Source organism: Molothrus aeneus, chromosome 8 (assembly GCF_037042795.1).
Source record: "Molothrus aeneus isolate 106 chromosome 8, BPBGC_Maene_1.0, whole genome shotgun sequence".
Lineage (NCBI taxonomy): Eukaryota > Metazoa > Chordata > Aves > Passeriformes > Icteridae > Molothrus > Molothrus aeneus.
Genome location: NC_089653.1, coordinates 5,002,803 through 5,029,554, shown reverse-complemented (window position 1 = coordinate 5,029,554; position 26,752 = coordinate 5,002,803). Strand labels below are relative to the sequence as shown.

Below are 26,752 nucleotides of genomic sequence, written 5' to 3'. Positions count from 1 at the left end.
CCTCAAAAGAGGTGGAAATCAGGAGTGACCCAAGTACTCAAGAAGCTATGAGTAAATTTACAAGGCTTTTTACCTTAAAATATTACTTTTCAGTTCATTTGTGGTGTTTTCACCCCATCAACTGAGAGGTTCCTAATTCTGCATCAATATTTTTTTGATTCTTTCTGGCACCTAAAGAAGACCCCCTGAGCTACCTCTGTTTCCTGAAATACTTCACATGTCATTCTCTTTCTTCAGTGCACTAACCCAGCTGTTTTATTGCTCTGTTAATCAAGTTCAGCTTCTTTTGGGTTTTAATATGAAGATAAATGCTTGAATCTGGTTTTTTATATTAAGTTGTGTCTGCCTTTTTTAATGGGGGGGGGGGGGGAAAGACATACATTTAAAACCAGCATACCAGACAGGTATTTGTTTACAACTGGATTTTCGTACTCTAGTAGTTTTTAATACATTTTTCATCAAGAAGATTAGATTTTTAGGCCAGCAGTGAGGGGTTTTTTTACCTTTTTATTTTACAGTTTTTAGTCACAGCATTTGTGCTTATTTAGGTTTCAACTAAAACAAGCACTTGCAGTGAGTTGGAGACTTAATTATATGTTTAATATCCCTCTGAATTGATAACAAAGTGCTCTTTTTCCCCCTTGATATTGTTGAAAGACCAAGGATCCACAGCTCCATCTCTTCCTGAACGACTACACCACGTTTTTCACTGTGACCCAGAGTGGCATCACCCGCTACCTCACCCTGCTGCAGCCCGTGGACAGGGAGGTCCAGCAGCTCTACACCTTCTCTGTAAGTTCAAAGAATACAACTCTCTCACTTCCAAAAGCTGTTTATCTCCAGGATTCAGAGCAAAATTGAAAGGTCTGCTCGTTATAGTGGCAATTGTTATCTGTAGGGTGTAAATTTCCATCAGACGTCAGCGCCGTATCTTTTATTTTTTTTGCAAATGGAAAAATGATGATTCCTGACACAAAAATCTTGCTCAGACATAAAACAGCAAGGTCAGAGATTAATAGAAACACAAATGGAAGGAAAATACAAGAAAACAATGCGTAATTTCTGTCACTTGGACTGGTATCCAGAGCTTTAGGTTGGATATTAGGAAAAATGTCTTCACTGAAAGGGTTGGACTCAGTCTTGGAGATCTTCCCCAACCTAAAGGAATTTATGATTCTATGCTGATCAACTCAAGGCTCTTCTTTACAGTATAACTGCTGCAAAACATTAAAATATATTACAATAACTATATTATAGATAATGTAATTTATTATTTATCATTAATTAACCATTAATTATAGTTAATAATAATTATAATTAATTCTATATAATTAATACCATTATATTAATTAATTATATAGAATTATAATTAATTCTATAATTAATTAATATTAATAAGCAATTTGTTATTAATTGCTTATTAATATTATAATATAGATATTGCAATATGATATTAAAATATAGTTTGCTACAAAACAAACTCTGCATCCATAGAGCTACAAGTAAATAAAATCCTCTGCCTTCTGCTTTGTTAACAAAATACTACCATGCCTTAAGGATGTTGTCTGGGGTTTTGCCCCCACAAAAATGGAATTGCTTAATCTTTCTTATCCAGTCAGCACAGTGCTTATCACCCAGAAAAGGGAGTGCAGTGAAGCATGAGTTGGTTGAGAGCAGCATTTTAGATTCCCCTGCCAGCACCTTCTCCATGGCCCCAGGATTGGTGCCTGCTCCTCATCCCACAGCAGCACCTGAGCCCTCTTTTTTATTCTCAGCCTTGCTTTTCTTATTGCCTTTTCCCTGGAGCCAGGAACATGAGCCTTGTCTTGGGATTTTGCTTTATTTTTGGCCCAAATTGAAATAAATAGATGGACAGAAAGCACAGCCAGCAGTATTTTTAGAAAAAATAATAAATAAAGAAGGGGAAAAAAGCTGAAATGGATTTAATATTACCTCAGGTTGTGGGTGAACCCCTTTACAGCCCCACAGCGATTTGGAAATGGGCTGTGGGTAAACCCAGTTCTTCTGCAGGGGTTCCCAGTCTGTGCCTCCCTATTTTCTGTCCATTTTCAATGGAAGGAAGAGCTCAGATTTCCTCTGTAGAATAAGAAGAGCCCCCAGCTCTGTAATTTCCACCTCAAAATGTTGTCTGGGAGGCCTGATGCCTTGAGAAGGCTGACCTAGAATGGAGCTAAAGAATAAAGCAGGGCTTTATTAAAAGGCCTCCATGGATCCACCTTGGGCAGCACAAGAGCCCAGCCAGGGCTGCACCCAAGGTGAACCAAAATGGGCACAAATGGACACCTGGTCACGGGGTCTGTCACTGGGATCAGTTCTGCTCCATTTGCATATTGGAGTTCATTGTCCAATTACAACTTTAGCCCATGCAGTCCCATCCTTGTTTTTCTCCCTCCAGTCCACGTTGTTTGTGCTCTTGTGCCTGAGATTTGGATCATTTGTCCTTGGTCCCCAGCTGGAGCAGGAATTGTTTTGTCTCCCTGCTCTGTGCACAGAGCTCACCATCCCTTAATGTGAAGCTCAGACCCACACACTAAAGCAGCACAGAGTCTGAAAAATACAAAAGCTAAACCTGAGGCATCAGGTTTAACAGAGCTCCTGGGTGTGGTGATACCCAGGTGAAACCCCATGAACTCAACAGCTCCAATCCCAGCCCCATCCCTGGGAAATTCCAAGTTATTCCCTCTCACTTCTGTACTGGAAAGGTTTGGATGTGTTTGCTTTGTTTTTGCCCTGAGTCTCGCACATGCTGAATCCTCCTGTAACTGTAACTGCAGAGAGAAACAAAATGCTGATTTTGGGTTGTTAGGCTGTATTTTCTCCTGTTGGGATTGGATTTCTCTTGGAATTGTATTGAGAACACACCATTAAAATACATTCCTGTCCTGCTTTTTCTGTCCTTCTGAAGATGACAGCTTCTGATGGAGTCCAGGAGAGTGTCCCAGTGACTGTCAACATCGTGGTGATCGATGCAAATGACAATTCCCCAACCTTCTCCAACATTTCCTACAGTGTCAAGATCTATACAGATATGCAGCCTGGGGAAGGTGTTATAAAGGTAATTTCAGGGCTTTTATTACCTTTGGTAACTCACTTTTTGTTAGCAGTGCATGGCCTTGTTCATCTCAATTGGAAATGCACTGAAACCAGGTAGAAACAAGGTTTGGTTGTCTGCATCCACTTAATTAATTAAATATCTATTCAAAATTGCTAATACTAAATGTCAGGCCTGTTCTAGCCGTAGAGCTGCAGCTCAGCATCTTCCTCTGAGGTTCCACAAAAAAAATTTCAGCTGAACAATCTCAGAAGACAAAGAAAATTCTCCTTTATTAGCAGGACATTGAGATAAAACATTTTGGGGGAACAGGTAAGCAGTGGAGTAGGACATAACCAGGAATGTTTTCCTATGCCAGAAAACCTGCTGGTTTTTACAAGTTTGTTTGTAGAGCAAATGAGCAATGAAAAATGGGTTGAACACAGGCCCAGAGAGAAGCAGTTTCAATTAAATTTTGGCAGCACTGATTTATGTTTTAGTGCAGGACTGGAGGTGAATCCTGGTGGGACTGAAATTAAAGGGAAAAGTCTCTTTTTATGTAATTCTTCCAAGATCTCAGCCCTGCTCTGAGTGCTGCCACTCCAGATGGATGAACAGACAAGATGCCATTGGTGGCTTTCCAGAGTGATTGAAGGCAGTGGAAATACTGGGAAAATAAAATTAATCAGCTGACTTGAGTATAAAATATCATTTTCTGAACAGTAATCAGGAATTAATTTGAGTGTAGCAGTGATGAGGAGATGGTTCAGAAAATGGCATTTTCTGTCCCTCTTGAGCTGTACTTGTGCCTTTGCATCTTCAGCTCTTCTTTGTGGTGTTTTGTCCCTTCATCAGTTTGGGCCATGAGTGTCCCCATCAGGGACAGCCACAGGGGCATTTCCAGCAAAATTTGAGGGAAAGAGAAAAAATGGAAGCATAGTTAAATTCCTTAAGATGCTGCACAAGGCTGGGTGGGAACACGACAGCAAATACTGTTGTCCTGAAAGAGCCAGGGAGCATGAGGCAGAAAATGTTGCTAAACGAGATTTCTGCTGGGGAAAAAGAATGTTTTCTACTCAAGGTTGGCCTTGAGGGTGCTCTGAGCTGCCTGAAGTGTGTTAATGGTACCTGGGATGAAGCAGAGCAGCTCCTGGGGTTGTTTGAAACTGCTGAAGTGTTTCTGTGCTCAGAGGGAAGGTGCTGCTCTCCAGCTCCTCAAACACGTCCTGGTCTTGCAGCTGCAAACATATTCCAAGCCTGGAGGCTTTCAAAGAGCAGGAGGACACATTTCTTAGGAAAATTGGGCCTGGACTGGTTATTTGGGGAAGGAATAATGGGGAAGTTGGGCCTTTAACTCACCTCTGCTGAAAATTTAAATTGCAAGGATGAGATTTTCCCAAATCCATGCTTCTGTCTGCACAGTCAGTACATGGATACTTGCAGGTTTTCTGAGTGTATAATCTGGTCAGAGGGGGAAGGTAGAAAATTCTGGCTGGTTTGGGAGAAGAGTTGTTTTTCAACTCATCCCACAGTACCAGATGATCTGAGTTTCTCAATTACCCATCTTACAAAAAAAAAAAAAAAAAACAAAAACCAAAGCAACAAAATCTGAGCGTTAGGTCATAGGATTTCAGAGGACTGGTGATGATGCCAGAAATAAAGAGGGGCCAGCACAGAAGGGACCTGGAGCTGCTGCAGAGAGCCCAGGGCAGGCACCAGGATGGGCAGAGGGATGGAGCAGCTCTGCTGGGAGGAAAGGCTGGCACAGCTGGGGCTGCTCACCTGGAGAGGAGAAGCTCTGGGGTCACCAAACTGGGGCCTGAAGGAGCTGCAAGAAACATGGAGAGAGACTTTTCCAAGGGATGGAGTGACAAGGGGGAATGGCTCCCAGTGCCAGAGGGCAGGGCTGGATGGGATATTGGGAATGAGGAATTGTTCCCTGGCAGGGTGGGCAGGCCCTGGCACAGGGTGCCCAGAGCAGCTGGGGCTGCCCCTGGATCCCTGGCAGTGCCCAAGGCCAGGCTGGAGCAGCCTGGGACAGTGGAAGGTGTCCCTGCCATGGCAGGGGTGGCACTGGATGGGATTTAAGTTTTCTTCCCACCCAAACCATGATTCCCTGATCGGGATTTTGGGCAGCTGCACTCTTTGGTAGGTTGCTCAATCTTTAGGTATAAAATACCTATATATAGATATATATATATATATAGATATATACACGCACTTCATATATGTAAAGGCTTTATAAAGATTTTCTCAAAGGCCAGACTGACTTTTCTTTCCCATTTTTTGAACCCTGACACAGTGATTTTGAGGGCTGCTCATTTTATTGTCTCCATGAGGAGCAAAGTCACCTTTTACCCCACCCTCCCTCCTGGGGTCTGGATCCTCTGCTGGGAGAGGATTCTCATCTCTTATAGCTCCCAGAGCAAAATCAGTTCATAAAACCACTTTGTCTGATCAGAGAAAAGCAGGTTAGAAAAAGAACAGTGACCTCAGAGTGTCTGGACAGTCTCATAACCATCTATAATAATCAGAATGATTTTCAGCCACTTGGTTTTATTATCCTTAAGGTAATATTCTTACATCTCTTACATTTTTTTCCAGAGTCAGTTGCAGGAAAATGTACAAATAAAATGGACAAATAGCCCCAGTTTGTGCTTTCTTGCTGCCTCATTTTGTGGGACATTGTTTTGATTTTACTCCTGACAATAGCCCCAAAACATAATAGCTTTTAAGTTGCTTGTGTTTGCTGTCTGGTACACTCTTAAAAAAGAAAGAAAATTTAAAAATTCTTAAGTTCTGCTTGAAAATAACCACAAATAGCAGGCAAATATATTCATTACAAGCAGAATTCAATTTTTCCCCCATTTTTTCCTTTCTGCCTCGATGGCTGCACAAAGGACTTTTCCTTCTTTCCCTGTTGCCTTTCAGAGAAGTGACAAAAACACGTTTTATTTTTATTTCAGTTGTCTCCTCAGTACTTGTGAAATTGTTTCAGGCCTTGGTTGGGAAGAGTTAAGTTTAAATCTCTTTGTGTTTTGTTCCTTTCAGCCTGAAAATTTCTCATTTTTCCTTCTCCTTTCTTAGGTATTTTATTGTGCTCCCTGAGAGTTTCTCAACTGAGAAATCTGTACTTTAAAACAGTTAAATGTGGTAAATTATAACTGTCAGCAGAAAGACTATTAACAGTAAACCTAGTCAAGTACTTAATTCCATCTTTTTTATGTTATTATATTTTTCTGCCCGGTTTCCCATTTTTTCACTGCTGTGACTCCGATATTGAAATGAGTTGCACGTTGATGGGTGGAGTTTGCAGCAGCGGTGCAACAAAATTTCATCTCAATAATTTAAATCCACTGTTTTTCTTTAGCCATCTCTCATTTTTATATTCAGGATGCAGGGAATAAGGAATATTGAGCAGGAAAATGAGAGAGCTGGGAAAGGGACAGAGGGTGGCAAAAGGTATTATTCACCTAAATCTTGGCCCATGAGGAGATTTTTTTGTGTTTTGTCTTTAGAGGAAAACTTGTGGACTGGCCATAAATGTAATTCATGGAATTGGGTGGGAAGGGACCTTAAATCCCATCTAGTGTCACCTCATCCCATGGGCAGGGACACCTTCCACTGTCCCAGGCTGCTCCAGCCTGGCCTTGGGCACTGCCAGGGATCCAGGGGCAGCCCCAGCTGCTCTGGGCACCCTGTGCCAGGGCCTGCCCACCCTGCCAGGGAACAATTCCTCATTCCCAATGTCCCATCCAGCCCTGCCCTCTGGCACTGGGAAGCTGTTCCCTGTCCCTCCATCCTTTGTACAGGGTCTCTATCCATCTTTCCTGTAGCTCCTTCAGGTCCTGGAAGGTCACAATTTGGTCACCCTGAAGCTTCTCTTCCCTAGGCTGAAAAATCCCAGTTTTGCTCTCCCTACATCCTACCTCAAATTATCCACATATCTTAATTTCTCCCTCATTTCCTATTGCAGTGGCATGACTCAGGTTCAAGGGCTCTCTTCCAAGAATAATTAAATCATTCCCTGATGAGAAATGCAGAATAAAATACACAGGGGATCAGTGCCCTGTTCCCCACTGAAACAATTTTGTCTGATAGCACCAGTACAAACTAATTTTTAAGGTCATTCCCTAGCTTAGCCCAAGTTCTTGATTTACAACTCTTAAATGTGCATTGTGCCATAAAAGAGCAGGACAGTTTAGTGGAAATCTTAAGATCATGGAATATCCACAGCTGGAAGGGACCCACAGGGGTCATGGATCCATCTTGGCCCATGAGGAGATTTTTTGTGTTTGGTCTTTAGAGGAAAACTTGTGAACTGGCCTTAAATGTAGTTAATGGAATTACATTTCCATTGCAGGGGCTCCAACCCCTGGCCCTGCCCAGGCTCCCCAACAATCCCACCCTGTGCACCCCTGGGAATGTTGTCCAAACTCTCCTTGAGCAGCCCTGGGGCTGTGACCTGTTGCATGCTTGAGCACTCCTGAATGTTTCCCTAAAGCAATCCTCACAGAAGTCGTCTCCAAACCCCACCTCATCTTTTATTTACGTGTTTATTTGCAACCTTTTGCCTTCTGCCCATCAGGTAATTAATTCCCATCTCCAAAGCAAACCTGATTAGCAGAGAGAGAAAACAAAACTGGGCTTTGTTTGCATTGCTCAGCCAACGTCCCTGCACAGTCAAGGAAAAAATAATGGATGGAATGCCTGGAGGAGATAATGAAAAAATATTTTAACCTACTCAGAGATCATTATGTGGGGTTGACTCAAGCTCAGGAATATCTCCACAACAATCCTGGAATTTTTCCTTCACACTGAATCTGGTGAAAGCTGCTGGGAATGTTGGTCATCACTTTATCTGTCCAGGGCCAGGTGACCCCAAATGTTGCTCTGAGAAGGTTCCATGTCAAACATTGAAACCCACTTTCCTCCAGTAATGAACCGAGTCTGAGCAGGTTTTATATCATATCCAAGATGTCTTTGTAAGCTTAAGGCTACCCTCCTAAACCTCCTTTTCCTCTACTCCTAAGTCTCCTTTTCCTCCCAAGAAAAGCATTCCCAAACCTCCTTTTCCTCCCAAGAAAACCACTCCTAACTCTCCTTTTCCTCCCAATAAATCCACTCCTAAACCTCCTTTTCCTCCCAACAAAACCACTCCTAAATCTCCTTTTTTCCCCCAAGAAAATTTTTCCCAAACCTCCTTTTCCTCCTCAGAAAAACACTCCTAAACCTCCTTTTCCTCCTAACAAAACCACTCCTAAATCTCCTTTTCCTCCCAACACAACCACTTCTTGCTGCAGCAGAATCCACACCTATTTTGCCAAACTTTTAGTACATCAAATGTTGATGCAATGGAGCTGATCCTGCTGGATGAAAATTTCTCAGCAGAGTAAATGAAACATTGTTTTGTTCTTCTCCCTTTGCATTTTAGCCCCTGTTTCTTAAATCTTGTTAACTATGGAGCTCTATCGGGCTGGGACAGCTGGAGATGGGATTTCTGGAATCATATATTATGGCAGCAGCTAAACCTTAATTCTATTTAATCCCAGGTTTGATTCTTGGTTTTGCCCCCAAAATGTTTTTCAAATTACTTATCTTTCCAAGCATTTGTAGGTTTAATTAACCTCCTAAATCTCTGTGCTTGTGTAGTCAATTAATTTTCCTTTTTAATGTTGTCCCAGTAAAAACTGGCCTGGTTCCAAATCCTGCCATTAAATCCTCAGGACCCTGTATTTTGCATAAAGGCTTTATCTTTTTTTTTTTTTTGTGTGTGTGTATGTGTTACTTTTGAAGTTCAGCAGACAAGGTTTTTACAGCTCTGTCAGTTGGGTAGATAATTATTCTCTACAAGCTTAATTAACACACCCAGGTATGTATAGAAGCTATAGAAGGAGTGATTAAATTGCAGTTTTCATAGCACAGATTCCTTCAGAATTCCTAAGAGAATAAGAGAATGAGGTAGATTTAAAAAAAAACAAAAACCCACACAAATATTAATTTGTTTTTTTAAATTTTTAAGAGGAGATGGCCTCTGTTCCATGATTTTTGGGGCATTTTAAGCATTTATCCTATGTTCACTATACAATGTGTCCCAAAATGCTGTAGGAGATGAACTAAGATTTGTTTTTAAAGCTATTGTGGGCTTAGTTCTTGGTTTTCAGAATATTTATGACTTTCTAAATGAAATTTTGTATTTCACTGAGCCTTTGTGCATGAAGGATCAAGGATTCAAGATCTTAGAAGCCAGTAGAAACCCTGAGTTTTTCCCTGGAGGTGTCCAAGGCAGGCTGGATGGGTCTCTGAGCAGCCTGGTCTACTGGACAGTGTTCCTGCCCATGGAACTGGATGAGCTTTAAGGTCCTTTCTAACCCAAACCATTCTGTGATTCCATGAATTCACATCCTCCCCTTCGTGCTCAGTGTTGTGTGCAAATGGGATTTATTCAGATATTGCAGCTTTGGGGTTTACTCTTGTTTTACTGGCAAGGTTTGGTTTCTGCTGTTCTGAATCTTCAGACATCCTTGGGCAAAGGTGGTTTGGCAGTTTTGGGCAAAGGTGGGTTGGCAATTTTGAATGGTGGTTTGCAGCTGTAGGTGGTGTTTTGGCACCTTAAGGTGTTCTTTGGCAGTTTTGGCTGGTGGTTTGGCAGTTCTAGGTGATGGTTGGCAGCTTTAGGTGGTGATTTGGTAGTTTGGGGTGCTGGTTTGGCAGTTGTAGGTGGTGATTTGGCAGTTTTGACTGCTGGTTTGCCAGCCTTGGGTAGTGCTGTGGGAGGCTGTGAGCTGCTGAAGTTGATGTCGTGTTGCACTGTTCAGTAGATGATTTTCCATCACAGCATGGCAGGGCCGTCAGGGAGCTCCTGTCCCTGACTCCAGGTGTCACAAGGTGACAAGGGCTCAGAGGCAGAAGCTGAGGCTGCTGTCTGGCTGGCCTTGCCTCAGGGACTGGCTGTTGATCCTGCCTTTGGCCTCACAGTGGGTGCTGAGGTTTTCCATCACTGCTGACATCCAGCATTCCCCTCCTCCATCCCTGCTGCCCCAGGGCAGGAGTGTTTGTGTCAGGAAAGCCAACGCAGAGACCTTTGAATTTTCATCCTCACATTGGGATCCCTGCAGGGATCTTTCCTGAGGCTGGGATTATTTTGGACATCCCAGGAAAGCTCTGCTGTCACCCCTGCTGGTGCCCTTTCCCATTCCCCACCTCCCACTGCTTGCCTGGAGCTGGGAGCAGCAGAGGACACCATGGTGCCATCATTCCCTGTAAGTTCCACTGCCAGCTGGATGCACAGCTGGGTGCTGTGACCTCCTGGATGTTCCACTGCTGCTCAGACCACTTTATGTCATTCCTTGTGCTGTTTGAGGGAGTGTTGTCCTACAGAATGAAAAGACAGTTGAGGAAGCTGTGTATCAGCAAAATAACTCCTAAAGGAGGAAGGGACAACAAGGCCAGGTTGAACAGGGCTTGGAACAACCTGGGATAGGGGAAGGTGTCCCTGTCCACAGCAGAGGGTGGAATGGGATGAGCTCCAAGGTCCCTTCCAACCAAAACCACTCTGGGATTTTTTTCCATGATTGACTAAAAGCAAATATATTCCCTGGGCTCTAATTCATGGCTGAGTGTGTGTTTGACTTAGCGTGGCTCACTACAGAAACAGGATAAATCTATTGCCTTTCCCAGGGGGGAGAGAAGAAACCCCTCATTTCATTATGGTCACCATTAGAATTTGGGTCTAATACCAGGATTTAGATTTTTCTCAAGGGATTTAAAGACAACGTGGCACTTGGGAACATGGGTTAGTGATGGCATTGGCAGTGCTGGGTTAACAGTTGGACTTGACCACCTTAGAGGGCTTTTCCCACCTGAATGATTCCATGATTCCAGGTGTGTATCCATATGGGAACAGCTGCCATTTCCCTTCCCCTTGGCTGCCACAGCCATAGGTGCATATGAGCACAAACATTGCTCCCCAGCTCTTCACGAGGAGGGCTTGGACTACCAGGCCTGGATGTGAGATTTCTTGGCACTTCCAGGGCTGTCACCCAGAAAAGTGGAGAGAAGGATGGGAAATAAATAAATACAAACCTCTCATTACTATTGAAAGACCAAAGGTTGTCAAAGAAGACAAAAAATGTCTTCTTCTCACACGAGAAAGTCTTATATATTCCAACCCACAGGGAATAAGCTTGGTCTAAATAAGTTTCTTAATTTGTATCTTAAAATAATTGTCTTGCAGACTTTAGCAAGGAGTTTTTTCTCTGCATCATGATGTTTTTACACCTATTACTGTACATTTCAGCTGTATCTTCGTTAGAAATTCCTGTGCGTGTTCCAGATGTCCGAGCTCCCCTCTCCTCCTCCGGAATCACCTTCCCAGAGCCTGTGGAATTGTTAGCTGTCTCATTGTTAGAAATTAGAATTTAGAAATTAGAATTGTATCTTTGTTAGAAATGCTTACTACTGTACATTTCAGCTGTATCTTTGTTAGAAATTCCTGTGTGCATTCCAGATGTCCGAGCTCCTCTGGAATCACCTTCCCCTGCTGACCCTGTGGTTTTTGCCTTGCAGCTGACGGCCGTGGATGCAGATGAGGGAGCCAATGGGCAGATAGTGTATGAAATCCTGGCTGGGGCTCAGGGGGACTTCACCATCAACGAGCACACGGGCCTGATCACCATCGCTCCAGGGGTGCTGCTGGCCGTGGGGCGCTCCTACGCCCTCACTGTCCGAGCATCTGACTGTGCCCCCCCTGCACAGAGAAGGTAATTAATGCACCCCCTCATTACTCCAGCAGCTCAGCCATAACACCTGGGCCACACTCCCATGTTCTCTAGTCCATGCCTCTGTTCTGGAAAAGTGGCACACGCAGTAGAATTCTTGCCCTTTGTGTGTGGGGTTCGCATTCTCTCAACCTGGGAGAAGCGGAGAAAAGAACGATCAAAACAATTCTTATCTCATTTGCTGTGCCTGTGTTTTGCCAAACTAGAATGGAGATGGTCTCCAAATATGGAGATTGTTTACCCAAAGTGTTGGTGTTTTGTTTCCTTGGCCTATCAGGGCCAAGTGTGGGTGTGTGTCAAGATTGTTGGCTGACAGTCATGAGATGTTGTGTGTGGTGTTTGTGAGGTCCCCAGGATGAGGTGAGAGATGAGAATTTGACTCCATGTTCTCAGAAGGCTGATTTATTGTTTTAATATATTATATTAAAAAAATGCTATACTAAACTCTACTAAAGGAAGAAGATACATCAGAAGGTTTAACAAGAATGATAATGAAAGCTTATGACTGACTCAGAGTCTGACACAGTTGATGGTGATTGGTCATTAATTAAAAACAATTCACATGGAACCAATCAAAGATGCACCTTTTGGTAAATGATCTCCTGACCACATTCTCTGAACCTGGGAGAAGCAGAAAAAAGAATGATCAAAACAATTCATTTGCTGTGCCTGTGATTGTACAAAAGTGGAATGCAATATGGAGATTTTTTACCCAGAGTGATGGGGTTTTGTTTGCTTGGCGTGTCAGGGCCAAGTGTGTGTGTGTCAGGACTGTTGGCTGACAGTCATGAGATGTTGTGTGTGATGGTTGTGAGGGTCGTCAGGACAAGGTGAGAGATGAGAGTTTGACTCCATGTTCTCAGAGGGCTGATTTATTATTTTATGAACTTATATTATAAAAAAGAATACTAAACTAAAACTATACTAAAGAAAGAGAAAGGATACATCAGAAAGCTTAACAAGAATGATAATGAAAGGTCATGACTGACTCAGAGAGTCTGATACAGCTGGCTGTGATTGGTCATTAAGTTAGAACAATTCACATAGAAACAATCAAAGATGCACCTGTTGGTAAACAATCTCCAGACCACATTCCAAAGCAATCAGATAATTATTGTTTTCATTCTTTTCTGAGGCTTCCCAGCTTCCCAGGAGAAGAAATCCTGGTGAAGGGATTTTTCAGGAAATATCATGGTGACGTTGTGCAGTTGAGTGCACGGCAGATTCAGTTTAGATGTAATATAATACAGTATAGAATAATATAGCCTAATCAAGTAATTAATTATAAATTAATTAATTATAAAGTCATTAATTAGCCTTCTGATATCAATGGAGTCCTCCTCATCATTCCTCCCAGACGCTGGGCAAAAATATCACCGATATTTGTGGTCCTTAATGATGTGTCCCTTACAGCATTGGGTTTTCATGATTTCATTTGCATGCCTTGGTCTGCTGTTTAAAAGTTCCCAGTTGTGCTGTCACTGTGCATGTCTGTACATTCATTGAGGTGAAGGGGTGGAAAGAAGAAAGCAAGTGAGAAGGGAGATGGTTTTTGTTCAGAAGATGCAAAAAGGATCCCAAAGAATGGGGTGGCTGAGCTGGAGAGCCTCTCCAGGTGTAGGGTGTGCAGCATCACCACTAAGACCAAAATTCTTAAGGGCAAAATTATCTCTGTTGTACCCCAGCTGAAAAAGAGCAGACTGCAAATTTAGGATTTAGGCAGGGAGGGGAGCATCATCATCTTTAAGGTCCTTTTTTACCCAAACCATTCTATGATCTATATGTTCAAAAACCAGCAAAGTATCAAGGCCTGCTTACCTCTTTGAGTGGAGTTGGTGTTCTAAATGTGCCAAAATGTCATTTCATGAAGGTGTGGAGGGAACAAAAAATATCTCTTGTATTCTGAGCCTGGTATTGATAATGTGCAACCTCCTTGTCCAAAGAGCATGAAGGGAGGAACAGGAGGTTCCAGCATCCAAACCTCCCACAGCTGTAACGTGAAAACCTCTCCTTCAAATGGGAAATTTAAGAAGGAAATAAAATACAAGAGTAGGATTTCAGTAATTGGATTTTCCTCAGGACCTGCTGCTTCTGTCGTGTCTCCAAGAAAGCAGCTCGTGCTGTTGTGCACATATTTTATAATTACTGTCCATTCAACTTGTTAAGTTGTTCATAAAATTAACATCTGGTAGCAGTCCCTGGGCTGAATTTCACTCTCTTTTTCCTCCTGCTTGCTTTTTTGATAAACCCTCTCGAGCTGGCAGCAGGCTGCTGGTAGTGCTGAGGGGAAGACTGAGGACAATTATGCATTTATTTTCTGTAGTGCTTCAGAGAGAAGGCAAAAAATCAGTAATTCCCCTTCAGAGAGTCTGAGATCCCCATGGTGTGTCTCCACACTACAGCTCTGATTGCCATCAGCTCCTTTTGTGCTGGAGAAATCTTTGTGTTGCCTAAACACATGTATTTCTGAGGATGGATGTCGGGAGCCTGGGCTTCCTCCTCTGAAAATGCCTTCAAGGCAAATAAGAAGTGGAAAGCTCTGCCAGGATAACCAAAGTCACCTGGAAAGTGGCTGGATTTCAGTCTCCCCCTTGCTTATGCACAAAGCAAAACCCAGCCACTGAACCTGGCTCGGGAACTGTAGCTCTGCAGCCTTTGTGAACACAAATTTAAATTGGAATTGGGAATTCTGTATAGGTTTGTTGGGGTTTTTTTTTCATGGAATGACACTTAAAAATGTTGGTGAGTGGCTGTGTCCCAGCTGAGATTTGGGGTTTGAGTATTATTAATTACTCATGTAAGTTATTGAGATATCCTGGAATTGTTGAGGTGGGAAAAGACCTCCAAGATCATCAAGTTCAGCCTTGTCAACTAAACCACAGCAAGTGCCACATCCAGCTGTTTCTAGAAACCTTCTAGGGCTGGAGAATTCACCCCTTCCCTGCACAGCCCACTTCTATATTGAAGCACAACAATTTCTGGGTTTGGAAAAAAAATAACAACATTTGTAAAATTCAAGAGTTTCAGGTCAGACTTTAAACTTTTCACAGTCCCTCGGATTCCTGGACATGGGATTCATATCACTTGGTGATACAGGGTTCTGCTGGAGCAAGTCAAGATAGGTTGGTTCACATGGATGGAAATCCATTCATCCTGGATTTTATAATTGTCCACAGCAGCTGGGGCTGCCCCTGGATCCCTGGCAGTGCCCAAGGCCAGGTTGGATGGGGCTTGGAGCAGCCTGGGACAGTGGAAGGTGTCCCTGCCATGGCAGGGGGTGGAACTGGATGAGTTTAAGGTCCTTTCCAACCCAAACCATTCCATGATTCCATGTGGAGATGATTTAAGCAGAGATGGGGATGCAGTTGACTTTCAATCAGCTGGTGGGGCACAAAAGCTGTTTTTCCATGCTGGACTGTTTTGGGAGCTCTCTGCACTTCCCAAAGGCTGTGCTGGTCTCTGGGTATTCACCTGCAGACACCAGCTGCAGTGCTTGCCTCAGCTCCATCTCCTTCCCCTTCCCATGCCAAAGGAGAACTTGCCAGCTCCTTAACTGGGCTATAACCCACACAAAAGACACAGAGGGAAAAAATGCAAGGTGTTAATAAAAAATGGATTGGAATTGCAAAAAAAGCCATTTCATATTAGAGTGCTTTTAGTTTGCAGACTGTTAGTGCTTTACTTCTGTGGTTTTGCCTTAAATATTTGAAGAAAATTTGCTTCCTATTCCTAGAATCCCAGATTGGTTTGGGCTGGGAGAGTCCTTAAATCCCATCCAGTCCCATGGCAGGGACACCTTCCACTGTCCCAGGCTGCTCCAGCCTGGCCTTGGGCACTGCCAGGGATCCAGGGACAGCCCCAGCTGCTCTGGGCACCCTGTGCCAGGGCCTGCCCACCCTGCCAGGGAACAATTCCTAATTCCAATATCCCATCCAGCCCTGCCCTCTGGCACTGGGAAACCATTCCCTGTGTCCTGGCAGTGAATTCTGTCACTGTGTGTGTGGATGTGCCCTGAGGGGCAGAATCCCTTCCCTGGGGGTGTGATCTGCCCTTCTGGAGAGCAGTTTGTTATCCTGGAGCATGGCCAGGGGGTGTGGGACAGTCTCCAACAGTTCCTCTCAGCCCTGGCATTGCTCTGCCCAGCTCCCTCAATGATCCAGACCTCCAAGACCTGCTGGGAAAGGGCAGTGGGGAGCACCAACAGCACGGTGGTGACTCTGCTCAGCCGCAATTTTGGGCAGCTCGTAAAGAATATTGATCAGTAATGTGTTGTTTTCATATTCAGTGAGTTGTCTCAGTTAGTACAGCAGCTGTTTCAAGAATAAATGTCTGGTAATTTTGGGTAGGACCCTCTAAAAAAGCTCTGGAGTTTGCTAGCCCTGCAAGAAGCAGCTCTTTGGGTTCATGATTTTCTTCTCTCTCCCTCTTCCTGCCCCACCTTCAGAAAACTGGGACAAATCCCTTTGTTTTCTTTCCTGCAGCTCTAAAACCTGAGATTTATCAACATAAATCCAAGGATTTATGAGGGGAAAAGCTACACCTGCAGCACAGCACTTGCTCTTCTCAGGAGTTTGTTCTGGGGTGGGGATGCTGTGCTGACATCCAGGAGGGAAGGCAGGAGGGAGAGAGGCAAGAGAAGATCCTTTAAAGTCACATTTTTAATCTCCCATCTCCAGGGGGACTCCTGGCTCCCTTTCTCAAGTTGAAGCTGTGGGATATCAAGTGGGTTTACAGGATGGTCTGTGCAGGGTCCTCAGTGTCAGTGTCCCAAAAAACCTTCAATATTCCATCTGGAATGCTGTTTGCAGTCTGTCTGGGACAGGGATTCAGTGCAGCTCAAGGGTTTGCAGCCTCCTGCATTGCCACTGCTCTGAAATGGGATTTATTGTTCTGAAATGGCGATTACTGACCCACAGCATCGCAGCAGAGTTGTGTGCTCCACTTCTCCCAGCATCTCCCTCTCTGCCAGCATTCCCTGCTCCCTCTTTTCCAAGCTGGCTGCCAGCTGAGATGCTCCAGGGCTGGCTGTTGTATGTGGCAGGAGCAGTTCCCAGCCTGGAGTTTGAGCTGCTCCTGCAGAGGACCCAGCACATCTGGAGCTGTTTGTTTGTGGAGCATGCACTGATATCTCACTGCTCTGTTTTTGAAATTACACCACTTTGGGCTGCTTTGGGGGAAATGATTGAGCTTTTCTTCCTGTTCAGAGTTCCTCCACAGCTCCTGGAAGGTGCCTGTGCTCAGCTGGGGCTGGGCTCTTTCTCCGGGCGGCACTGACAGATCCAGAGGACACAGCCTCAAGCTGCACCTAGGGAAATATAGGTTGGATATTAGGAAAAAGTTTTTTACAGAAAGGGTGATAAAGTTCTGGAATGTTCTGCCCAGGAAGGTGGTGGAGTCACCATCCCTGGATGTGTTTAAAACCAGCCTGGATGTGGCACTGGGTGCCAGGGTTTAGCTGAGGGGCTGGGGCTGGGTTGGCCTCAATGATCTTGGAGGTCTCTTCCAACCCAGTGATTCTGTGAATGTGGCAGCCTGCTTTCCTTTTGATCCAGAAGGGAAAATATGTCCTGAAGCTTTTAGAGGAGCAAAGGGAGGCTGTTAGAGCTCGAGAACACACAATGTGTAAATCAACCACTGTGGGTTGCCTTGTGGATTGGATTTATTGATTCTGACTGGTTTTAACTGTTTTTTTCCCCTTGCACTGCAGGAGCTCCATCACCACTGTTTACATCGAGGTGCTGCCTCCCAACAACCAGAGCCCCCCACGCTTCCCACAGCTGATGTACAGCCTGGAAGTCAGCGAGGCCATGAGGATCGGCGCTGTTCTCCTGAACCTGCAGGTACACAGGGGCCTTCCCTGGATGGGGGGCTCTGTACAAATCACAGACTCCAGGTACACAGGGGCCTTCCCTGGATGGGGGGCTCTGTACAAATCACAAACAGGATGGGGCTGCTGGGAACGTGCCTTGAGCTGTTTGATTTTCCAGCATCAGTCTCATTCCATGGTTATGACAATGGGAAGATGCCATCAGCTCACATCCCAGACACCAGACCAAGAACTTAATGTTACAATTCACTTTAAAAGTTGTTTGACCAATCACACAATGCAAAAGCACATTGACAGTGGTTCTATCCAATCACTATAAGCACAGGTACCTTTGGTTAAACAATGCTTGCTTATTTCAAATACAATACCTGCTTGTAAGCCTTAAAACACAATGCACAGAGCTCCATTATTTAGCTTAGAACTCCCTAATATCTTGCTAGATAAACTTTTCTGCAGCTTAGGGAGTTATTCTACTCCAGGTACACAGGCTTCCCTGGGATCACTGGATGGGGGCTCTGTACAAATCACATACTCAGACTCCAGGTAATCAGGGGAGCTTCCCTGGCTGAGGGGCTCTGTACAAATCACAAACGGGATGGGGCTGCTGGGAAAGTGCCTTGAGCTGTTTGATTTTCCACCATCACTCTCATTCCATGGTTATGACAATGGGAAGATGCAATCAGCTCACATCCCTGGCACCAGACCAACAACTTCATGTTACAACTCACTTTAAAAGTTGTTTGACCAATCACACAAAGCAAAAGCACATTGACAGCAGTTCTATCCAACCACTGTAAGCACAGGTACCTTTGGTTAAACAATGCTTGCTTATTTCAAATACACTACCTGCTTGTAAGCCTTAAAACACAATGCACAGAGCTCCATTATTTAGCTTAGAACTTCCTAAAATCTCTCTAGATAAACTTTTCTGCAGCTTAGGGAGTTATTCTAGACAAGCATTAATACACAGACCATTGTTCTATTTGTCCTTACTTTTCTACTTCTTACATAATTTTTCTGCTGACCAATCTCATGGCTGCTGCTTGGCTCTGATCACAGTTCTGCTGTCTCTGGGGCCTGCCTTTTGCAGCTTTCCCAAAACCCTCTGATTTTAAGGATTCCCACACCCTGGCACGCCCTGAGGCTGCTGAAACCCTCTCCACCTTCCTGCCCTCTGTGTCATGCCTTGCACAAGCCATTCCTTGCATCCAGGGGGGAAAAGGGGCACTTCAAAAGGATTGAAAATAGTTTCATTTTGATCAGCAGCCCCTTTTACATGGACTGCAGAGGAAAAGGGCTCACTTGGCGATTTCTATTACTTCTTTGTTTGATTTAAATATTGTAAAAGATGCTGTAGGCTGCAGATGGCACTGCTCAGAGAAGCTGGGGCTGCCCCTGCATCCCTGGAAGTGTCCAAGGCCAGGGTGGATGGGATTTGGAGCAGCCTGGGATAATGGAAGGTGTCCCTGCCCATAGCAGGGAGTGGAATGAGTTGATTTTCAAGGTCCCTTCCAATCTAAACCATTCTGGGATTCTATGATAGTTATATTAGAAAAAATTCTATGAGTGGCTGGGAACTTGAAAGGAATGTGATTTATTATGTTAGAATGTCTCTCTGTATTTGCCAACAGATCAGAGGATTCTGATCAGAGCTTCAGCACCTCATTCATGGGGAATTTTAGCAAGATTTTGAGCAATTGCTTTCCCTAGCCTGTCATTTTTGAAAAATGCCTGAAGATATTTCTACCCCTTGGTGTGTGTAGCAACAGGCTGAGAGGGAGCAGAGATCCCAGTGCTGCCAGGCCCAGGATTAGTGGGACCTTGTGCCCTGGGATCAGGGATCATGCAACAGCTCCTGGCCAGGTCCAGCAGCAGGAGCATCCCTCATCCTCATGCTCCAGGACCAGACCCCCCCTTGATGCACTAATAGTTAAAACATCAGTTCTCTCCTGACTTATTTACTGTTTCTTATCTACTGCATTGTTTTGTGCCTCAAAACCAGCTGTGCAAAATAGGGAAAGAAATGGCAAATCTTTATTGAGGTTTTTTTTAAAGGATCAGAAACTTACTTAATGCTGTGTTTAGCAGTAGTGAAATAAAGGAGCTCTAATTAACTCACTGCAGCAGGTGGATGGGAAAACTCCTGCTACAGTGGTTTCCTGCTGAAAGGCTGGGATTATTCTGGCTGGTTAAGCTCAGACAGTCACCTGTGCTGAGGGAGGATGACTAATTTAGCTCAGTGCTGCCAATTAACTCCTGGCACATCTGTGGTGCCTGCAGGGAGGGAGGAGTGTGAAGGGCCAGGCTGTTCAGGAGCCTTCTCCTCCCTGGTGAGAGACACTTGGGGTTGGAAGCCCCAAAGAGGAACAGGAGCCAGGAACTTGATGAGAAACAGAAACATTTGTGTTTCCTTGACAGGTGCTGGAATCTGTGGCCTGAGGGATCTTTGGAGGCAGAAAAAAAAAACTGTTGGCAGGTTTTAGTATTGAAGGGTTTGATGGGATTTAAATGTGATTGGAAAGTGAAGCTCCAATAATTTCCAATAAATAATTTGCTTTAATGTTTCACTAAACCCCAAGCAGCCCATTCTGGGCTGGCCCTGCTGAGGGACCTGAGGGCTGTGTCCAGCTCTGGGCCCTCCTGGCCAGAGAGCCCTGGAGGGGCTGGAGCGTGTCCAGGGCAGGGAACGGAGCTGGGGAAGGGGCTGGAGCCCCAGGAGGGGCTGAGGGAGCTGGGAAGGGGCTGAGCCTGGAGCAAAGGAGGCTCAGGGGGCCCTTGTGGCTCTGCACAACTCCCTGCCAGGAGGGGACAGCCAGGGGGGGCCGGGCTGTGCTGCCAGGGAACAGGGACAGGACAAGGGCAAAGGGCCTCAAGCTGGGCCAGGGCAGGCTCAGCTTGGACAGCAGCAGCAATTTCTGCATGCAAAGGGTGCTCAGGCCTTGGCAGGGGCTGCCCAGGGAGCTTTGCAGTGCCCAGCCCTGCAGGTGTCCCAGCAAGGGCTGGAGGTGGCACTCAGGGCTCTGGGCTGGGGACAAGGTGGGCACTGGGCACAGCTGGGACTCCATGGGCTGGCAGGGATTTTCCAGCCTCAGAGATCCTGCATTTTATGAAGAATATTTAATTGTTAAATCCCAAATATGCTTGGCTTTAGCTTTGGTGGTTAGTCCAGGACTGTATCTCTTGTAGGTCTGGTAGTCCTCAACCTGAAATGTGGAAGATGGAGGGGGTCTTCTTACAAGGGTCTGGAGTGCCAGCACACAGGGAATGGTTTCCCAGTGCCAGAGGGCAGGGCTGGATGGGATATTGGGAATGAGGAATTGTTCTCTGGCAGAGTGGGCAGGCCCTGGCACAGGGTGCCCAGAGCAGCTGGGGCTGCCCCTGGATCCCTGGCAGTGCCCAAGGCCAGGCTGGAACAGCCTGGGACAGTGGGAGGTGTCCCTGCCATGGCAGGGGTGGCACTGGGTGGGCTTGAATGATCCCTCCAACCCAAGGCCAAGTCCAGCTCCCTTATCCTGCATTAAAAGCTCTAACTGGATTAAAGTACTCCTCCTGTGGGCAGCATATTTCTGTTTTCATCTTCCTTTATTCCCTCCTGTGTAAAATCCACCAGGATATTTTAAACATTCATTAACTGAATATTTAAACTTCTGAAATCCTGTGCTGCCTTTTCCAGGCAACACAAAGTTCTCTGTTAGGCACCTTGGTTTGGTTTTTATTACCTGTGTTCCATTGATGATATAGAATATTATCAGGTCTCAAATACTGCAGAAGTGTTTTCCTGTGTAAATTTTCACAGTGATGTTTCTTTTCCTGTGTCTCATCAATCCAATCAGTGTTTGGGCTGGTGCAGGTTTAGAAATTATGCTTTTATGGCTCTCTTTTAGTAATAATTTGGTTGTTCTGCATACAGCAGGAGGGTTACAAAATCCTGTAGAGAGCCAACAAAACTTTTCAAGTATTCCCAAATTATCAAATCTGAAAATCTGCCTAATATTAGGGTGAGTAACAATGTAAATGTAGCTGCTTTAAATTTGCCCTTTAGACTTTGGAAAAATAAAATTCACTTTTTTCTTGTCCATTAAAATTTCTTATGCTGATGATGGAGAGCTTTATTTCTTTCTTATCCCCTTATTTATTTTCTAATGCACCCGGCTGGTCTTGACTGGTGTTTTAATTAACAACATTTGAGATTAATGCAATATTAAATGATCTCCACTGCATTAATTTGTAAATAAACCTCAGAGTTTATTGCATGCCTGGGAGGCGTTTATGGCTTCATGTTCTGCCAGCCATTATTAATTAAAATATGCAAATGCTGTCATTTTTCTGGGAGCCTGCAGAACAAATAGGGCTGTTAGCAGGGTCCAGTTATGTGCTGAACAAGGAGCTAACATGGAATTGTTGTGTCCAATTTATGGAATCACTCTGTGCCATTGATCTGGAAAAAATCAGGAATAAGTTGCTCTTCTCCCTTGCCTTTGTTGGTTTTCTTCTGTACACAAGAACTTTGTGTTCTTTGCTTTTAAAGAAAGCAAAGCAGGAGTTTTTCAAAGCAACTTTTCCCCTTTTAAATGATTTTCTGTGGGGATAAGGAGAAAATTGAATCAATGACAGCCAGTCTGATTTTCTGGCTTTCTGAGAGCCCCTGACTTGCTATGAGAGAATGCAGAGCATAATGATACCCCTGAGACAACTTAATGTGAAGGGAGGGCAGGATGCCCTGCAGGGAAGGTAAAAGGAGGACAAAGGGCTAAAGACAGGAGCAACCGTGGGATTGTGGTGATTCAGGACCAAGGACAGCCCTCAGAGATGCCAGCTCCTCGCATGGTCTGCCCCCAGTGCTTGCAGCATTTTGTGTTCTTGGCTCAGGTCCTGACTGTTCATGTCCTCAGGCCAAGGAGATCCACATTCCACCCACACTTCCTGTCACTCACTGCCACCCACGGAGTTTATAAACAATTTTCCCAGTCTGTCATTGGTGTTGTGGATGGGAATATTGATCAGTGCTGGGAGAGCTGTACAAATCCATGCAGAACTGAGTCAGTACTAGCACCACTCACTATTGCCTGGCCTCCATTTTGATAATGGGTTTAATTCTTTCTTAATCCCACCCTCCACTTGGAGACTGTTGTTGGAACTCTTTTGTGAAAATATTCCAACAAACAATAGGAAAAGCTTGCACCATGGCTCAGCTACTTTAATGAGCCACGGTTTCTGCCCTGTTCAGAGGACTTGTTGTCCTGTTGGAAAATCAGATTAAATTTTGCTTCAGCATCCCTGTGTGCTGGAGAAATTCAGTTCTGTGTCATCCATCTTACAAATAATTTGGCTATTTGTGGGTTTCTGGGAATTGCACTCCACCTGCTTGGTCTGTGATTTCCTGGCTCATTCCTCCATGAAGGATAGACCTTGGATTTGCCTTCCAGCATTTTAGTTCTCTGGGAGTGCCCAAAAAAAATAAAATCTCTGGTGGCTTTGAGGTTGCTCTAGCCCTTGTATACACCAGGATGGACTTCACCAGGCTTGAATTCCAGCAGCTGACTCAAAGATGGTCTGTTCATGAACATCTTCCCTGCCTGACTCTTGCCCAGCTCTCAGCTGAAGTTTTGCCCCAGTTAATTTGGTTTGGAGCTGGAATGGGGCAGTTTTACCTCTCTGACCTTCTCAACATCATCCCTTCTGCTTTTCAAACCACTCCTCAGGGTCTTTCTGTAATTTAAACATTTCTTTGTTATCCTTTGTGTTCTCTCCTGTTTGTGTTCCAATTTTGCCTTGACTTCTTCTGACTGTGTCCCCATCCAGTTTTTCTTGCTCTTTCTTTGTGCTTATCCTTTCTATCTGACTTAGCCCCTGTTTTTTATTTGGCTAAGCCAAGTTGTTTTCTTACTGCATTCCCTTCTCTGCCTGCACATTTAAATGGTTTGTGCTTCTGCTCTTAATTTTGGGGGGGGCATTTGAGTTGGGTTTTTTTGTTATTTTTCTTGTGTTTTTATCTCAAAAACTGGTGGTCAGCTCACAGCTGTGCAGCCTTTGATTGTGGTCCACAGCAACAACTTGACAGGAGCAAGGGGGGGGTTGGCCTCTTCTCTTCTAGACCAGAGGAAATGGCCTCGCGTGGCACCAGGAGAGGCATCAAAAGTGGTTTATTCAACTTTTGAAAGATTTTTTTCCCACTTAATAGGTGGAATATCCTCATTTTGGTGCTATTAATGTCTGTTCTTAAAGGCCTTATCCTGATCTTCAACCCCCAAAAAGCAAATTATTGGGGAGAGTGAGTGCTGCAGTTGGAACTCACTGGAGCATCAGCCAAAGATTGGGGTTCTAATAAAATAACAGAAAGAGGGATCTTGATAAGAAGTGGAAAATGGGAAGAAAGGAAACTGAAAGTTCAGTCTAATCAGTGTGGAGCTGCAGAAAAATAGAAGTAAATTATTAAAGCCTGAATTTCATACTCATGCTGCTGGATGTAGCTGTAATTTGATAATCAGATGGTTACTAATAATTAATAGCAATTATTATCCTACATTCAGGATATTGTCATTTCTGTACAGCATAGGAATTCTGATGTGCTCCAGCTTTATCTTGAGTAGCCCATCAATAACCAAAGTTGCCTTAGAAACAGGGATTGGTGTCATCCCCTTGGGAAACTTTCCTAAAACTTAATTCCCAAGTTTCTGCATAGAAAGGAAGAGAGGAAACCTTTGTCACTGACTGATTTTATCCTGTTTTCTCCTTCCCTAAAGGCTTTTGATAGAGAGGGCGACCCCATCAAATACCTCATTCAGAATGGAGATCCTCAGCAAGTTTTTAATCTCTCTCAGAGGTAAGTGGAAAACCCTTGGAAAACAGGCTTGGGACTTGTCAGCCCAGGAAATGAGGAGCTGAGAGAAAAGGGTTGTGCTCAGACACCTTCAGCTGCTCCTTCCAGGGGCTGTCAGCCATTCATGAGAGCTCTCTGAGCCAAATTCCACTCTGGGCTTTGTCACTGGCCACTGTTTATTTATTTTAAACACTTTAGGTAAGAGAAACTCACTGAGGTGGAAAGATTCCATTTAAAAGAGTGGCCAGGGATTAATTAAAACCCTTTTACCTGTCAGCTCCTGACTAATGGCAGGGACAATTTTTGCTTTAATTTCCTGACCTGTTATGGTTTAGCCTATAGTGAAAAGCCTTTTGAGCATTGTTTAAGAACTGTATTTTCCTTAAATTGAATTCCAACTTAAATAGAGTGAGAAAGAGAGGGTTAATTATGAAGTGTAAGCACCAGATTGGTGTGTGCCTCGCCCACCACCCTCTATTTTACCTATTATTACCTATTAATTATTATTTGCAATCCAAAGTATTCTTTTCCTTGCAGGAGGAAGGGAGGGGGCAGTGACCTGACTTCCCACAATAAATGATGGGACAGAAGTAACCTGAGGCTTATTAATTCCTGGTGCAAAAGAATTCTAATTTGGTGTGAGGGAAACATTGTGACTCTAAATACCCAAACCTCCTGAGACAGGCTGATGTTTTAATCCAGGATTATTCCTGTATCTGAGTGGAAGGCACTAGGAATTGGCTCCAGGCTTTTCTTGGCTTTCACCCACAGAAAGCCTAAAAGCTCCTACAAAGAGGAGCCTTGGTGTCAGCAAGGTGGTGGAGCTCAGGTGCTCACAGACCTCTCCCAGGTGTCCTGCTAACGTGTCCTGGTGTTGTTTCATTGCCAGCTCTGGCCTGCTGTCCTTGGGAAAGCCCCTGGACAGAGAGAGCACTGACCGCTACATCCTCATCGTCACGGCCTCGGACGGCAGACCCGACGGGGTGAGTGTCCTGGTGGGGCCTTGGGAAGGCTGACCTAGACCAGAATTAAAGAATAAAGCAGGGATTTATCAAAAGGTCTCCATGGATCCACCTTGGGCAGCACAAGAGCCCAGCCAGGGCTGCACCCAAGGTGAACCAAAATGGTCACAAAATGGACACCTGGTCGCAGGGTCTGTCACTTTGATCAGTTCTGCTCCATTTGCATATTGGAGTTCATTGTCCAATTCCAGCTTTAGGTTATGGAGTCCCACCCTGCTTGTTTTTCTCTCTCCAGCCCACGTTGTTTGTGCTCTTGTGCCTGAGATTTGGATCATTTGTCCTTGGTCCCCAGCTGGAGCAGGAATTGTTTTGTCTCCCTGCTCTGTGCAGAGATCTCACCATCCCTTAATGTGAAGCCCAGACCCACACACTAAAGCGGCACAGAGTCTGAAAAATACAAAAGCTAAAACCTGAGGCATCTGACTGTGAAGGGGCTGGACAGCACTGGCCACCTCCATGTGGTCTGACTGTGTGTTTTCCATGGATCTTGACCAAACCTATCTGAAATCTGGGAGTTTTCCCTTTGGTTGGTGTGGGTGAAGCCTGTGTGTCTCTGCCTTGATGATGGACAAAGGGATTTTGCTGCTGCTTTGTGTTATTCTTTAATAGCCAAGGGTTTTGTATTTACAGATGTTCATCTTCTGTTTCTTTGTGCTATTCAATACCTGGTCCTCTTCTTCCTTTCTCCCAGATGTGGAAGTTTTATTGGTGATTTGTACTTTATCCAGCCCTGTTCCACAACTGACTGTCCAGATCTCCAGAAAAATCTGGGAAAATCCCACTTCTCTTTCAAAAATAACAAATTTTTGTCAAGAGCTATCTCCAGGTCTTGTATGTTTGCACCAATCTATGACCCCACAACCAGCCCCACCAGCTGCTGCTCACACTTGTGTTTAATATAACAAAATGGTGATTTTTTTCAATTTTCATATTATAAAATGGTGGACTGTTTAAGGATATGTGTTTATTGATCAGACAGAGGCAATGGAATTATTTTTCCTGAAAGTTTGCAGCTGGATTGTGCTGCTGGGAATGCAGCAGTTCTGCCATGGAACAGTAGCACAGGTGGGGGAGATATCTCTGTACATCTGACCTTCTGTATAAGGGCAGATCTAAAATAATATCAATAATAATTAATAAATAACAAGAATGGGCTGTTCTAGAAGGATTTGAGATTGAAACAGAGACAGCTCTGTTTCACACATTGCTATAGAGTGATCATGAAAATTCTGGAATTTGAACCTGTTCTCA

The 26,752-nt window shown here is 44.4% G+C and overlaps 1 protein-coding gene across 1 annotated transcript in view; it reads left to right on the top strand.

Moving 5' to 3' along the window:
* LOC136559720 (protocadherin-15-like) overlaps nucleotides 1-26,752 on the top strand; it is a 767,555-nt gene that overhangs the window by 622,556 nt on the left and 118,247 nt on the right. The window contains exons 27-32 of the mRNA XM_066555080.1: nucleotides 658-792; nucleotides 2,927-3,076; nucleotides 11,621-11,814; nucleotides 17,540-17,672; nucleotides 24,403-24,482; nucleotides 25,369-25,462. Coding sequence (XP_066411177.1) covers nucleotides 658-792; nucleotides 2,927-3,076; nucleotides 11,621-11,814; nucleotides 17,540-17,672; nucleotides 24,403-24,482; nucleotides 25,369-25,462 — 786 coding nt within the window. The remainder of the gene's footprint in view (nucleotides 1-657; nucleotides 793-2,926; nucleotides 3,077-11,620; nucleotides 11,815-17,539; nucleotides 17,673-24,402; nucleotides 24,483-25,368; nucleotides 25,463-26,752) is intronic.